The 16,325-nt window shown below is 39.2% G+C and overlaps 1 protein-coding gene across 1 annotated transcript; it reads left to right on the top strand.

The window, feature by feature from the left end:
* The first annotated feature begins 14,283 nt into the window (after nt 1-14,283).
* On the top strand, nt 14,284-16,325 carry LOC134666776 (sucrose-6-phosphate hydrolase-like). The gene has a single exon (XM_063524061.1). It carries the CDS (start codon nt 14,338-14,340, stop codon nt 15,823-15,825), a length of 1,488 nt encoding a protein of 495 aa, XP_063380131.1. The 5' UTR covers nt 14,284-14,337; the 3' UTR covers nt 15,826-16,325.

The raw sequence follows: 16,325 nt of genomic DNA, 5'->3' as shown, positions 1-16,325 counted from the left end.
GTCGCGTCAGCCGCTAAACCGAGGGAAGTGTCGTGACGAGGAAAATGACACGGAAATAACAACTTTACGAATAATTAAAATTACAAAAGCAGTTACCGTATTGAGAATAACACACGTAGTGTGATTGTGTGAAATCAGTATAGCGTGCAACTCTCGCTTACAAGTAATCTCTTTGAAGTTGAAATCTATTGTACTGACGGTACCAACAAACAGATCAAAGGTACAGTCACCACACTAGATTGCTATGCCATTTAGGGTTCTTGCTAAATTGGAAATTCTAGCGTAAGTATTGAACAACCAACCAACAATCGTGGAGCGTAAACACTAAATAGCGTAATGGTACATAGTGAAATGTCATATACTCGTACCGTTGGCATAGGCCCGTCTCATAGATACGCGTAGGATACGCGTACGAAACACAAATCGCTTAAGAGTAGCCTCGTGAGAGACGGGCCATAGAATTGAGCAGTCCGAGGCTCCTCTGTGCAAACGTAGTCTCCATTTTCCTCTCTAGATATTGACATGGAAAATATTTTTACACGATTTGATGTACCTACCTATATTAAATAAAATAAACATGTAAATAAAAAATAAATTTAAAAAATCTACGGGTTGCAGTCCGGGAGTGCCGATAGACGTGAAAACTCAATGACTAGTCCAAAATGTCTGCAGCACTATGTATAATTGACCCATCCTCCTTTCTATTGAAAAACTTTAGTACTCTAGTACTCGTACTCGCACATTTGTACGAGTAAGAGCGAGATGCATATACCTGGTTTGTTAGTGCACGACACCTTGCACTTTGTGACTATGCGCTGAAACTTGGCACAGTTGATTTTCAGCTGGTATTGAGCAGAAACAGACCGGTAGACGTCGAGAACCACGTCTCATTTAGTGGGGGGGAGGGGAGAAGTTCGACGCCGCCGCGCTTCACTTGGAGCAACATTTCTCTAAAACTATACCTATTGGGGCACGTGATATATCATTTTCGGATAAATTAAGGATGAGGAATCTAGTTTTGGAACAAAAACAATGCACTTTCTAACAAAAAAAAAGCATAAAGTATAAAAGACTAAAAAACGTATTTTTGAATTTTTCATATTTACCAATTTTTTTTAAGTGTAGCAGGAATCTGAAACCAAAAAATATTAACCACTGAAACCAAAAATTATTTGTAAAGCTACACTTATTACGTTTAAGAAAATATATAGTTTTTTATACAAAACTATTGATAAATGGGAGATAAAAAATAATATTAAGCGTGTGTCAGAGTGATCTCAATACAAAATATTATTAAGGTGGGAAAGTTACTTATAACTTGTTCTACAATCGTTTATTTTTTTTTAGTTTTTCGTAAATAACTCGTAAACGGTAGCCCACAGCAAAAAAATATATTTTACGGAAATAATATGTTTCAGATTTCTTATAAAATAACTGCTACTTTTTTTCGCTACCATCAATATTAAAAAAAAAATATTGAAGGGAGAAAATAAATACTTAGGTCCCCTTTTTTAGTAAATCGTAAATAACTCGTAAACGATGGCCAATAGCACAATTATTTTTATTACATGAATAATTTACATAAAATTTCCTACAAAAAAGGTTATTTAAACTTTTTCCCTAGGGTCAATATTAAAAACGATATTAAAGAGAGAAAATAAATTAATAGAATAGAATAGTTTTTTAACGCGCGCCAGTCGTAACCTTAACGAGTTGTCTAAAGAATTTGATATTGATATATTCAACTGTAGAATCCCTAACGTGAGACGTAATTTAGTGCAGAGATATTTCGAGTCTATTGAGTGAGCGTGTTGTCGCCTTCTTAAATACCTACAAATGTATTATTAATATTTTTACTTTAATAGTCCTCATTTTGTTACTTGTTAATTAGTATCTTTGTAACTTTCAATTTATCTTTATTAGATATGATTTGTGTTGGCTTTGTTCACATATGTGCTTGCGATAGTGCGTAACCTTAGTATAAGTAGTACCTGTTAGTTTAGTATTATGTTACTACCTGTGAGTTCCTATGATTGGCTTTCTGTATCCATTATAATTTCTATGGTATTGTCATAGCTGTTGGTTCTCCAAATAAATAAAATAAAATAAATAAAATAAATAAAATTCTAAGGTCCTCTTTTTAAATTTGACCCTAGTGTTGCGTCTAGTGCCTAGTTCGTAGTAGTTAGGTATTTAGTGAACCCAGGAGATCTAGACTGCTGAATGAAACGATAGCGGACTGTAACACTAATTTAATTGCAATACTTTACAAAATAATCTTAATTTATTTTGACGCGACGCGATATATGTGCGTTGCGCGAGCCGTTATTTTTGCTTCTGACTGTCCCCCCGCGGACCGGCCCCCGGGCCTCTCGCCGGCTAACCGGTCCGGTGACGTGACGGTGGACGTCATCGTAGTTGCTGTGGCTAATTTGATGCGGCGGCGGGTTTGTCGCCAACACCTAGCGAAAAAGTTTTAATAACCTTTGTTGTAGGAAATTTTATGTAAATTATTCATGTAATAAAACATTTTTTGCTATTGGCCATCGTTTACGAGTTATTTACGATTTACTAAAAAAGGGGACCTAAGTATTTATTTTCTCCCTTCAATATTTTTTTTAATATTGATGGTAGCGAAAAAAAGTAGCACTTATTTTATAAGAAATCTGAAACAGATTATTTACGTAAAATATATTTTTTTGCTGTGGGCTACCGTTTACGAGTTATTTACGAAAAACAAGAAAAATAAACGATTGTAGAACAAATTATAAGTAACTTTCCCACATTCATAATATTTTGTATTGAGATCACTCTGACACACGCTTAATGTTATTTTTTATCTCCCATTTATCTATAGGGTGATTCAGGAGACGTGAGCAGGATTAACACTGCGCATTTCGTAAATTATAAGCAACTGTTTCGTATCAATATTAGTGAGATAAACGTTAATTGTCTAGTCGTGTTGAAAAAAAAAGTTATTAATTTATTTACGACATGCGTGGTCACCCTAAATTTAGAATACTAAACTACCGATATTCTGTGTCTAATTAAATGTCATCACTGTCATCACGGTCTGATTACTTTTGAAAACTCGTATCTCACTCAAGTTGACAGTTTATTTTCTTCGTAATCAAAATGCTGCCATTACGGTTAAAGAGGTTTTATGTTTATTAATTAGGTCTTGTAGGGTAACCATGATTGTAGAGAATTAAATTTGCCCTCACCAAAAAGAAAAAAAATAGGAAAAAGTGTGGTTGTTTCACCTAAATACGACGGTGATCGATCAATTATCAGTTACTGAGTGTGCAGGATTAGTCCTGCTCACGTCTCATGAATCACCCTGTATAGTTTTGTATAATAAACTATATATTTTCTTAAACGTAATAAGTGTAGCTTTACGACTATATTTTTTGTTTTCAGATTCCTGCTACACTTTAAAAAAAATAGTAATTATGAAAAAATCAAAAATACGTTTTTTAGTCTTTTCTACTTTGTTTTTTTTTTGTTATAAAGTGCATTGTTTTTGTTCCAAAACTAGATTCCTCAACCTTAATTTATCCGAAAATGATATTATTTTATTACATGCCTTAATAGTTTTAGAGAAATATTGCTCCAAGTGAAGCGCGGCAGCGTCGAACTTCCCCCCTCCCCCCCACTAAATGAGAGGTGGCTCTCAACGGCTCCCGGTCTGTATCTGCTCAAGACCAGCTAACAATCAACTGTGCCAAGTTTCAGCGCATAGTCTCAAAGTGCAAGGTCCCCATACAACGGTGTGCAGTAACAAAGCAGCTAATAGAAATTAAGTTACGTTCTCGATAGCATTTATGTCAGTGCCAAACTAGTGATAGCCATGAAATAAGACTGTGTTTATCTCATGGCTCCTCTACACGATGGGCCAGCACCGGCCACTCCAAGGGACGCAGCCATGCGGTAGAATGAGGTAGCAATATCACTTGCTCCCTCTAACGCATAAATGGTCCGTTGGAGTGGCCGGCGTTGGCCCATCGTGTAGAGGAGCCATCATACTTATCAAAATTGTAAATTGTAGACCATGAAAGTTTTTGAAACAATCGACTCCGACTTGATTAATGGCGGATAAATTTTATGTTAGAAAACTATTAGCAGAGATATACATAACTCCGTATAAGATAAATAAAGTCTAAGAAAAAAAAGTGCCTCGGAAAATGTCATTCTCGAATAGATGGCGCCATACCTTTGGCCTATTCTCGGCTAGATGGCGTTGACCACCGTTTGATATTTAACAATTTTAACACATATCAGTGAAAGAACATGGGTCAGTATGGAACAATAAAAATTAAAAATCATTTATCCGTAACCATATTTTGATTAATTTATATATTTTCAATTTTATTTTAAGTTTTAATCGTGTGTCGATAGATGGCAGTAAATGTACCGTGACTACAAAATTGACAATTACAGGACCCCTCTATACTATCTATTCTTTTTGCTATTAGGTAATTAAATTGATTAAGTAGGTGCCTACTTGAATTTCACGCAATAAATTCCAAGGCCCAAGTAGGTACCTACAAACTAGTAACTTTGCAAGATTATAAGTTATAACACAACTACTAGTCGGCGTCAAAGATATATTCACAATAGGGATGTACCGACTAGTCGGGAAAGCCGACTATTCGGCCTCATTTGTAGTCGGCGATTAGTCGGCGACTAGTCGGCAAAAATGGCCGATTAGTCGGCACTTTATAAGTGACAGAAAAACGGGGCATAAAGAAATAAACAGCAAACATTTACCATACGCTTTTCACCGATTTTACCCAAATTCCTATTTAGGGTGCTTACAAAAACTTTTGTTTGAATTATTGACCGCTTTGTTATCCGAATTGTCCGGTTGCCGTATGAAATATAGCCTTAGGAATTTTTTATTTATTTTATTTTTCAGCGGTACTATTTATAATATGACGAATAGCGCGACGAAAGGGGTAAAACGGTTGTTTTTAAGAGCATCTGAACCGAACTTAAACAAAACTTATGATCCGGCCGACTAGCCGACTAGTCGGCCGACTAATCGGCCATCCGAGCGCCGATTAGTCGGCTAGTCGGGCAAATCTCTACAACTAATTCACAACTCTGTATCTTACTGCTTTGTAATAAGGGGCAATCTCCTATGATGTTTCCCTGACAGTAAGTTTGGTAATACTTTAAACGATACACGTGTAGAGGTGGGCGGAACCCTTAATGTGCCTATAACTAACTACGTTAATTACAAGTAACACGTTCACGGGCATAGCGCCATTCTCGGAACCGCGCGTGATGTGGCACAGGTAAATACCGTACAAGATGTTTTCCCGTCTAATATGAACGGGCTGCCACATCGCATTTTCCATAAAACTTGTTATTAATATTTTGACGTAAGACGTAAGACGCTTCGTAAGACCAAAAAGAATAGATAGTATAGAGGGGTCCTGTCATTATAACACTTTAAACTCTCGCGTTTTGTACACATATTCAATTACACAAACGGGTCTACCGCGATATAATTTCATTGTTTTTACCTTTAATTCCGACGTTTCAGCTGAGTTGCACCAGCTGTGGTCACGGAAAGACTGACTTCCCAACAATTTGGCCGGATCATTTGTTGGGACGTCAGTTTATTTTATTTAATATAGGTAGGTACATCAAATCGTGTAAAAATATTTTCCATGTCAATATCTAGAGAGGAAAATGGAGACTACGTTTGCACAGAGAAGCCTCGGACTGCTCAATTCTATGCCAACGGTACGAGTATATGACATTTCACTATGTACTGTCAAGGAATTTAAACTCCGACCCATTTCGTACTTTGTCACAGTGACAATCAATATGAATGCCGCTAGAGACCTCATACGGTTGTCACTGTGACAAAGTACGAAATGGGTCGGAATTTAAATTCCTTGACTGTACCCATTATGCTATTTAGTGTATACGATTGTTGGTTAGTTGTTCAATACTTACGCTAGAATTTCCAATTTAGCAAGAACCGTATAACTGCCGTATTCGAACTTCAAGATATTCACAAGAGACGACACGTCCTAGATTCATTCTAGATACGTTATAGTTTAGATATCAACTAGTTCTCTTTTGCAGCGCAATTCGGGCACCCAATGTCACTTTTACGTTAGATAGAGTAAGATATCTATTAGATGTGAATTGGATCTCTAATTCATATCCTGTGGAAATTGTCCAAGAGTATCTCCAGAATCGCGCAAATGTCAAAATTGACAGGTTAGATCTAACATATCGTTATCGTATCTTGGTGATGTCTAAAAGATATCTAATAGATGTCTATTTCAAAATCCGAATCGGGCCCAAAGTCACAAGCATATGCATCCGCGGGACACGACATAGATACCTAAAATCTACAAACAAAATCCTAGGCGTTGACGACGGCGCAGTCCTACCGCAGCTTAAGCCCAGAACTCCACCATTAAGGATGACTCACGTTAGACCGGGCCGTGTCCGGGCCAGAGCTTCCGGGGCTTCCTTTTCTATGACATGACAGGTGATCACGTGATGCTTTCCATAGAAAACGATGCGCCGGAAGCTCCGGCCCGGACACGGTCCGGTCTAACGTGAACGTGAGTCATCCTTTAACCAACTCTCTTCATATATGTATTTCCCTTTTTTCTTGTTTTAGCTTAAATAAACTTGTTGTCCTAAATTATTTATTTCTGTTGGAATGTAGGTTTCATTCATTAAACACATTGCAACCATGGAACAATAACGCTAAGCGTGGGAATTAACGGTAATTTTTAGGGTTCCGTACCCAAAGGGTAAAACGGGACCCTATAACTAAGACTCCGCTGTCTGTCCGTCTGTCACCAGGCTGTATCTCACGAACCGTGATAGCTAGACAGTTGAAATTTCCACAGATGATGTATTTCTGTTGCCGCTATAACAACAAATACTAAAAAGTACGGAACCCTCGGTGGGCGACTCCGACTCGCACTTGTCCGGTTTTTTTTTTGCTATTAATATTCATAAATGTATGCCTGGCCAACTAGGCAAATTCTACTCAAGTTAATAATAGTTCGTGACAAGAGGGCCCTAACTGAATACTGGTAATAGCCAAAAGTAACAGCCATTAATATCCAGTTACTGGAAAAATAATTGCATTGCTTTTTGTAGGTATTTTCGCGCAATAAATTCCAAATTCTTTGGGTTGAAGGTATAGATCCGCACACTTGGGTACGTAGTGTGTCACTTTTTAACACCACGCGATTGTAAGAGACAGCAGAGCTGTCACGTAGACAAATACGACCATCGTATCCGAACTCGGTATGGTAATAGCTTTTTCAACACATTTGCTCGTAAAAGGTATTACGTAGGCAATGCGGTCCAATGCGGTGCGGTCCGTGCGGTTAGATTCACACGCGTTCGTAAATTCTTGTGCATTGCCCTTAATGGGTCCTCTACACGATGGGCCAACGCCGGTCACTCCAAGGGACGTATTTATGGGTTAGAGGGAGCAAGTGATATTGCTATCTCATGGCTGCGTCCCTTGGAGTGGCCGGAGTTGGCCCATCGTGTAGAGGAGCCATAATACACAATGTAGGTACTAGGTACTATTACAGTACACATGGTGCTACTTTATCGCACTAATGTGGACTTTACGTGCCTATGTCGAAAATTTAAAGGGGTCTGTATAACATTTGTATTTGTACGCTACGATACACGTGCGTATAGGTAATTCGCAACTCGTGTCGATTTAATGTGGTAAATAGTAAGTACTACGACTGTTATGCCCTGTATGGCACAAACGGATCTGGATTCGTTGACTAGTATTTAGAGTAAGTATTATTTCGCCTTACGGGCGGCACGAAATGGGCCCGTAAATTGGTGCGCAAATCGCAAATACAATCGCGTAATACAATTACGTAATACACATTAACTACTTCTAATATTTTTCGAAGTAGGCACAGGAGTAATTAATACCTACGTGCGTTGTACGCGCAACCTCTTCCGAAGGAAAGTAATCAGGAGTGAACTGGCCGAAATCTGTCCTTTAGGTTAGGGGATCGGAGGTGGACTACCTACTAGCCTGATAAAGCATAACTGACCACAACGTTTAATAAATAAAGCACAAGTGTACATCTTTGAAACCGACACTAAGCAGAAATTAGTTCGTTTTGTCACTAAAATGTGTAAAATAAAATAAATTAATTAAATAAATTAATTAAAAAATTAAAAACACGACTGCTGATTTTTAAAGCGAACTGAAAAGCTAAAAATAATGTTAATATGTTAGTTACATAAGGGGTCATGCACATTTATGACCGTGACTGTAGGTACGTGTACATTTAATTTCAATTACAGTCGGGGGACCTTCATTCACCTACTGCATTCTTTCATTCAAAAGGTCCCCCGACTGCAATCGAAACTAAATGCACACGTACCTACAGTCACGGTCATAAATGTGCATGACCCCTTATGTAACTAACACATTAACATTATTTTTAGCTTTTCAGTTCGCTTTAAAAATCAGCAGTCGTGTTTTTAATTTTTTAATTAATTTATTTTATTTTACACATTTTAGTGACAAAACGAACTAAAACTATTATTTATAAAGATTACTCGGGCATTTAGTTTGTCCACAAAGTTCTCTTTATGTGGATATTAGACCTTTTCATTAAACTCACCGTTCCAGAATACCGGCGTCTTTTCTGTGGATAATATGTGGACGTATTCACGATATGGGACATTTGACATTTTCCCATATAGCTTCTTAAAAAGAAGTAGAAGTTTTTAACATGTTCATGAGGTTTTGAAGGTCCACAGTAAAGACTCATAACTTTAACTCCCACTAAAAAAGTTATTGACTCAATTACCTTCGATGCGACTTTAGCAGGACGCACAATCGCACATGGCCCTAGGCTAAATAGCACGTTGCTAGCAAAAAATCGAACAACAATCATATGCGTCAGATTGCATTTCATTATTCAGTCTACGCGACGCTAACATCTTTATGTGGCAGTAATTACTACCTACTTACAAATGATGAACTGGCAAATATAGGTAGGTAGCCTCGACAGACTAGATGCTGGGGGCCGAGCTTTGCGTAGGGCCGAACGCCCAAAACGTTCAAGAGAAGCACGCTTCTACGAGATACTGAAAGCCATGCTGCGGGACGTTAGCGGTGAAACGCAGAACCTTTGTACATGTGTCAAATTACGTAGACTGAAGACCGAGCTCTGCGTAAGGCCCACGGGTGCAATTTCTTCAAAGGTCTGAGTTCCACGCGAGTTCCACGAGTACTAAACTCCCGCAGGTCGTTCTTCGGCGTCGCGTGGAATCGCGCCTTCCCAATTAAGATACTAGGGGAAATTGAGGATAGCGCATGTACCTGTCGGACGCTCCGGACCTTCGGCTTTACGCGGAATTCGGTCTACGGGCTTCGCATTAGACACTTGTAACATTGCATTGTTCTGTGTTTAAATACTAAAGGTACGCCTCTCTCGGACGCTTCAGGCATTCAGCCCTGTCACGAGGTTCGCGGCCTTCGGCCTTCTTATTTAGATACTTGTATTAGGCTTTACGCGGAATTCGGTCTACGGGCTTCGCATTAGACACTTGTAACATTGCATTGTTCTGTGTTTAAATACTAAAGGTACGCCTCTCTCGGACGCTTCAGGCATTCAGCCCTGTCACGAGGTTCGCGGCCTTCGGCCTTCTTATTTAGATACTTGTATTATTGTTTATATTATGGTATGTTGTTGTTGTTTGAATACTAAAGACGCGCCTTTCTCGGACGATTCGGGCCATTGACTTTTTTATTGCTATAAAAGGGGAGATTGCAGCTATACCAGGGGAAATTGCAGTAAGTGAGTTCCACCTGTCAGACGATCCTGGCCTTCGACCCTACCCCAGCTAGGACTTTGGCCTGCGCATCTAGAGACTTGTTCTATTGGTCTGTGTTTGAACACAACACTCTTGCAGCTCGGCCTTTGGCCTTCACAATTAAGATATTACTTTGGGGAAAACTTGCGACAAGCGCGCGCTCTGGCCCTTGGAGCGCGCTCTGGCACGCGGAGCTCGCATTTCGAGACATAATATGTATAAACATTGTCACATAGATACTTCTTACAATAGGGAATATTACGCGAAACTCTGCATAGGGGGCGCCACTACTACAATCCATCACAATCTCGGGCTCTACCGCGAAATAAGAAAATCGAAATTTCGCTATCACTCTTGCATATTCGGCAGAACTTTGCAGTATCCCTATTATGATACATCTACATCTACATCTACCTACCTACGCACGTGTTAAAACAAAACCAATTTTTTTCGCAGGCGGGTTAAGTAGGTTTAGTAGGCAGGGATAATTTTATTCAAAGGAATATAAGAATCCAATAAGCCAGAAATTATTCGAAGCCTATCGCTTAAATAGAAGTTCATGCGTTTAGATTTCAGTAGCGCGATTTAGAACATGTTTGTCTTTAGTTCCTATTTACCTTATGTATACCATATGATTTATATATATTTTTATGATCAGCGGTAAAAACCCTTTCATTTGATAGCTCAGTAAATAAGATAGAAGGATTGATTTTTCTTAGCACATTTTGTGAATCCTTATTCTACCAAAATAAGACTTGAACGCGTATGTTGCATATATATTTTAAATCGTCTTTCAAAGCTCTTCATTTTGAGGCCCCACTCGATAGGTTTGCAAGATTTTTTTTTCTAAACATCACGCAATATCATGTATTAAATATGTCCGCCACATTGATTTTATTATGACGTTACATAGCCTATGTTAGTCGGGATGACGTAAGGATTCTAATGATATATCATTTATCTAAATCGGTTAAGGCATTCAGAAGTTATGATGGAATAAAGAAACTCACATACAAACATGAACCCTGAAATGAAAACAATACACTCTTTTTGTTTGGCAGTCGTGTAAAAACATAAGGATGAGTCATACGAGATAGAAACATAACGTGCAAGTTTTTTTCAGATTCCGAGAGTTAGGACTAATAATTATTTTTTACTAACAAGAATGAACATTTCTGTCAACTTATAGGTTTTTTACATATATATTTTATATAATACCAATATATGGTTTTTGTTCTTGTGAAATAATTGTTGGGCTCAAATTCAAGATAAAGTAAAAACAACACAAGTCGTCAATTTAGAAATTTATTTATTCAAACAAGAAATACAAGTAATATAAACAAAAAAAGCAATTAAAAACTACAATAAAGCTACAACTAAAATAACTACTAAACTAAAATTTAGTACTTTTCTATTTATGAATATATACTTATGCTTTTTCTTTCTCAAAAAGGCAGTAACTTTACCAAAATGGCGTGTAGTTATGTTTGTCTAATTCGTTACTTGTTAGAGATAAAGATATAACTGCTAGATAGAAAAATCACATTTTTCTTCCTGATTTCGAGGGTGTCAATAACTCAATTTCGCAAAAATTGCCACTTATGGTTTTTTCCTTAGGCGGCAGTAAGCAGGTAAGAATAAATTTCAAATTTCTGTCTCCTGAAAAACGGTTATAATATTTTATAATTAGTTCATTACGAGTACTACAATACGTGCGAAAAGTAGGGAATTCGCAACGAGAGGCGATAAATTTAAAACACGACCGACGGAAGTGAATTAACGTGTATCGTACAACGTTTTACGGTCCTTTAAATTTTCGACACAGGTACGTAAAGTACTGCATAATTACTGTAATATTGCGGTAAAGTAGCACCATATGGCTAGACACCAAAATTGGTTAGCGACGCGACGAAATCGCGTAGTGAGCCACGCCTGACTTTAGTCAAGATTTAGGCCCCCCCCACATCTGGCGTCTTTCGAGCGTCGGCGTCTACTATCCTATGGCCGACGTCGACGCAGCGTCGACGCAACTGCGCAGCGACGTCATTTTCCATAGCGCTGGACCGACGCCGACAGACGCCGACGCTCGAAAGACGCCAGATGTGGGGGGGCCCTTAGACCTTGTATTGCCACATATCTGAGTAGGTACTCGTAGTAGCGTTAAAAGATATTTATAAAAACCCGGGTCGTGTTAACAAAACCATAACGACTTCCGCAAGAAGTGGGATGCTGCAAGTTGCAACCAGGAAAGTAAAAAAACTATAATATTTAGACTAGTAAAAGATTATCTTATCTATACCTACATTTTTAGTTCCTTCCTCATAAAAATCGGTTTTTCCTCAAATATCAAGGTTTTTATTACTCCAATGATGTTTACATAATCATCTGTGATGGTGATCACTTGTGATGCACTCAAAACGAAGGCCGAGGTCGATATAATACACTCAGCGTCAAAAAAATCGCACTTCTTAACATTTTTCTTTCAAGCGGTTTTAAACCTTATATTATATAAGGCAAGATAAGACTATGGGGCCTTATTTGAAAGGTTATGAAACTCTCTATTGGAAAATGTCGTAAAATGGACGATCTACCCCATACAAAAAGAAAATTTTCAGGAAAAACGAATCGACGTGTATTCAGGTTAAAATTTGCAAAGAATAAAAACACTGCAAAATCAACAGATTCAGAAAAAACAAACTTAAAACTAAACATAAAACCTAGTGCTGCCTCCTCTTGCCCTCCGAGTAGCTTCCATGTGATCAGTCATGACTGTCATGAGTGCCACGATGCGTTTTTGAGAAAAATTGTTCCACTCCTCAATAATGGCGTTTTGAAGCCTGTCGAGAGTGGCAGGAGCAGGATCAGACGACCGAACTCGCCGGTTTAGCTGATCCTAGTGATGTTCGATTGGGTTCAGGTCAGGGCTCCTTGCTGGCCACTCCATTACGGTGATCCCAACCTCCCACAGTTAGTCTCACACAAACAACGCAGTGTGACAGCGGGCGTTGTCATGCATAAACTGGAAGTTAGGTCCAACAAAACCATCATATGGGATCACATGCTCCTCCAAGAACACCGTTATGGAACGCCGAGCAGTCAGGGATCCCTGGCTGTGACCACCTTCAGTGCGGGAAATGCCCAGGAGATCAGTTTACTCGTCAATCGAAATGCCGTCCCAGAACATGCGAGATCCGTCCCCTAAGCAGACGGTTTCTTCAGTGCAGGCTTGCGTAAATTGGTCTCCCTGCCTCCTATACTCCCCCCTGCACCTGTCGTTGGTGTAAAGGCACACCCTCGTCTCGTCGGAAAAGAGGATATTCCTCTATTGTTCAAACGTCCAATCTTCGTGCAGTCGACAAAATCTCCTCCTGGCTATTCGATGCTATTGCTTTAATTGGGGGTTTGTCGCTTTAATCGCTCTACGGGGCAACATCTTCTTCTCTTCCGGCTTTCTTCCGATCGTAGAGATGCTTACTGCTGTTTTTTGAGCTGCTTGAAGCTGCTGCTGCAGCTCAACAGCCTCGGAGAAACGGTTCTGCAAAGTGTTCGATACAATGTACCGGTTGTCTCTAGCAGAAGAGCAGCGTTGTCTTCTAGGTTCAGGCCTCCTGATGTAACCACCAGTCACCTGGAACCCCAGCAAGACTCGACGCACTCGGAAACCGCTTATCTTAAATCTTTTAGCAACTTCTTACTGCCATAGTCTTGTTTGCAGCAGTGCCACCTCTTGAGCTGCTCCTTCTGGCCTAGTATCCATGTCCAAGGGTGTTTTCTTGCTGTAACGTTTCATTAGTACCTCAGTGACCTCTGGAGAGCGAATAAACCATAACTAACCTTTACCCTCCATTTTATACCCATCCCGGATTGCACAACAACGGACCGATTAAAATTGGATTTCGGCCCTTTTTTAAACAAAACGCCTATGTTCGGCGATGGTTGTTTTTACGGACAGTGACGATTTATTTTTTTAAAGTTCATTAATTGTGCTTTCAAATGATACCAATATTGACAGGGTACAATGCATTAGATAAGAGCTATATTTGCTTGAAACGAATTTTTGGCGAGGTGCGATTTTTTTGACGCCGAGTGTATGTAAGTACCTATTAATATTACTCACGAAAAACATATAAATATACGTAAACTATAAACATATAAATATACGTATGTAGGTAGTGCATTAAATATAGAAACACTTCAATCTACCCACTACGTTATTACGTCGGTACCTATTAATAGTCTTGTTGTATGTAGATAAATTATGTTTGTTAAAACAATGTGAAATACCAACAATAGTATATTATTCAGTAATATGTGTGAAACCTTTGAAATATATAACCAAAGGAAATAACTATAAGCGCTTATATATGAAACTAGATAACAATCAGAGGAGACACGACAAAACAACTATTTAATCGGCGCCACGGCGGAAGCGCATCATTATTATCCGAACGTAACTTAGGCGCAGGTCGCCTATGCTTAAACAATATGACGGAGGCGTTTTTAAAGATTATACTTATTTCATTCGTATATAATATTGGAGCTCATGGACAAGAGGTCAATGACAGGTACTACCCACGTTACCACCTGGCTCCGCCCTACGGGTGGATGAACGATCCCAACGGATTTTGTGACTACAACAACGAGTACCATCTCTTTTACCAGCACAACCCTAACAGCAGCTTGACGTCCACGCTCGTGCACTGGGGCCATGCCAAGAGCCCCGATCTCGTCAGCTGGACACACCTCCCCATTGCCATGTACCCTGACCAGTGGTACGACGCAGGTGGAGTATTTTCTGGAAGTGCATTAGTTGAAAATGATACTATGCACATATTCTACACCGGCAATGTAAACTTAGAAGGAGAAACGCCTGACCATGCCAATCGGCAAGCTTACGCGACGAGTTCAGATGGAGTCACTTTTACTAAATACGCAGGTAACCCGATCATTCCCGGTGACGATCGCCAGCCAAACTTCCGTGACCCCAAAGTTTGGAAACACGAAGATACGTACTACATGGTCTTGGGAAATTCCTACAATAACGACAGCTTAGGTCGCGTTCTTCTGTACTCCTCCACTGACAAGATAAATTGGACCGAAGTGTCTGTTCTCGACCAATCTACCGGCACCCTTGGCTACATGTGGGAATGCCCTGATTTCTTCGAGCTCGATGGGAAATATGTACTTCTCTTTTCACCCCAAGGTGTTGCAGCCCAGGGAGATAAATACAAAAACTTGTACCAAACGGGTTACATACTTGGTGATTTTGATTACTCTACTCTTAAATTTACTCCTACGTCCGAATTCAAGGAACTCGATCACGGTCATGATGTATACGCAACTCAGACTGTACTGGACAACCAGGGTCGTAGAATTGTGATTGCTTGGTTTGATATGTGGGACCAAAATTACCCGGAACGCTACGATGGTTTCACTGGTCTCATGACCTTACCTAGAGAATTGAAACTTTCATCAGATGGAACTATTATTCAGAAGCCAGTAGAAGAAATGTCTAGAGCTCAAGGTCGCAGTTTGATCCCCGGAAGAGGGCACAGGGGAAGCTCAAGAGTTTATACTCTACGAGACAAAGCCGGAGAAATTAATGTTCATGCTGATGCTTCTAATGACCTTAATTTATACATCGAGTCCGGATCTGTGCGTGTGAGTCTATCTTACGATGCAGCCAAGGGCCAGGTGACGCTCAATCGCGGAGGCACCGACGGTGTTCGTCGCACAGAATGGAAACCTTCAGGACAGTTGAAATGGAGAATCTTTGTGGATGCGAGCTCTATTGAGCTGTTTTGTGGGGAAGGCGAGGTAACTTTCTCCAGCCGATTCTTCCCTGATGGTCCTATCAAAGTTCGCTTAGGACAACAGTCGAGGGCTGAACATATTAGCGTTCAGGAGATAGTGCGCACTGTCCCTCACGGTGGGCATGATAACGAGAGATGGCACGTTTGTGTTGGAGGTTAATCTGGTCACTTAATATTTTGGTTTGTGAGTATCGCAGATAATAATCCTTATAAATATGTAGTAGCCAAAAAAGCGTAGGGAAATATTTAGTTCATGTTTAATCAATTATTTATTTAAGATACATTTTATAGAACTATGGATAAATTATAATATTATGTTTATGTCTTTGAATTAAAAGAAATAGCATTACAACTTTACTTATTCATTGAAATAGTGGTAATTTACTAAACTTTTTTTTAGGTTACATACCATACAAAACCTTTTTTTTTTGAGGTCTTTCAAAATGAATAAGGGTCTCATAAAACCATTTTTTGATATACATAGTTAATATTTTCGGAAATATGCGTTCCGAAAGAAAATAAAATGTGTCCCCCCCCTCTAACTTGAACCACGGGTCCAAAAAATATGAAAAAAATTGTGAAGCAAGAGCTTAATAAATACTTTCAATGAAAACTATAGCGAACATGATCGGTTTAATCGTTTGTGAGTTATTGCAAAAA

The sequence above is a fragment of the Cydia fagiglandana genome, chromosome 8 (genome assembly GCF_963556715.1).
Source record: "Cydia fagiglandana chromosome 8, ilCydFagi1.1, whole genome shotgun sequence".
Taxonomy (NCBI): Eukaryota; Metazoa; Arthropoda; class Insecta; order Lepidoptera; family Tortricidae; genus Cydia; species Cydia fagiglandana.
Note: the sequence above shows the minus strand (reverse complement) of the source record. Positions and strands in the feature narration are given on the sequence as shown.

Excerpts from the sequence above, each read along its gene's own strand:
- LOC134666776 (XM_063524061.1), top strand. The coding sequence starts at position 14,338 with ATGACGGAGGCGTTTTTAAAGATTATACTTATTTCATTCGTATATAAT.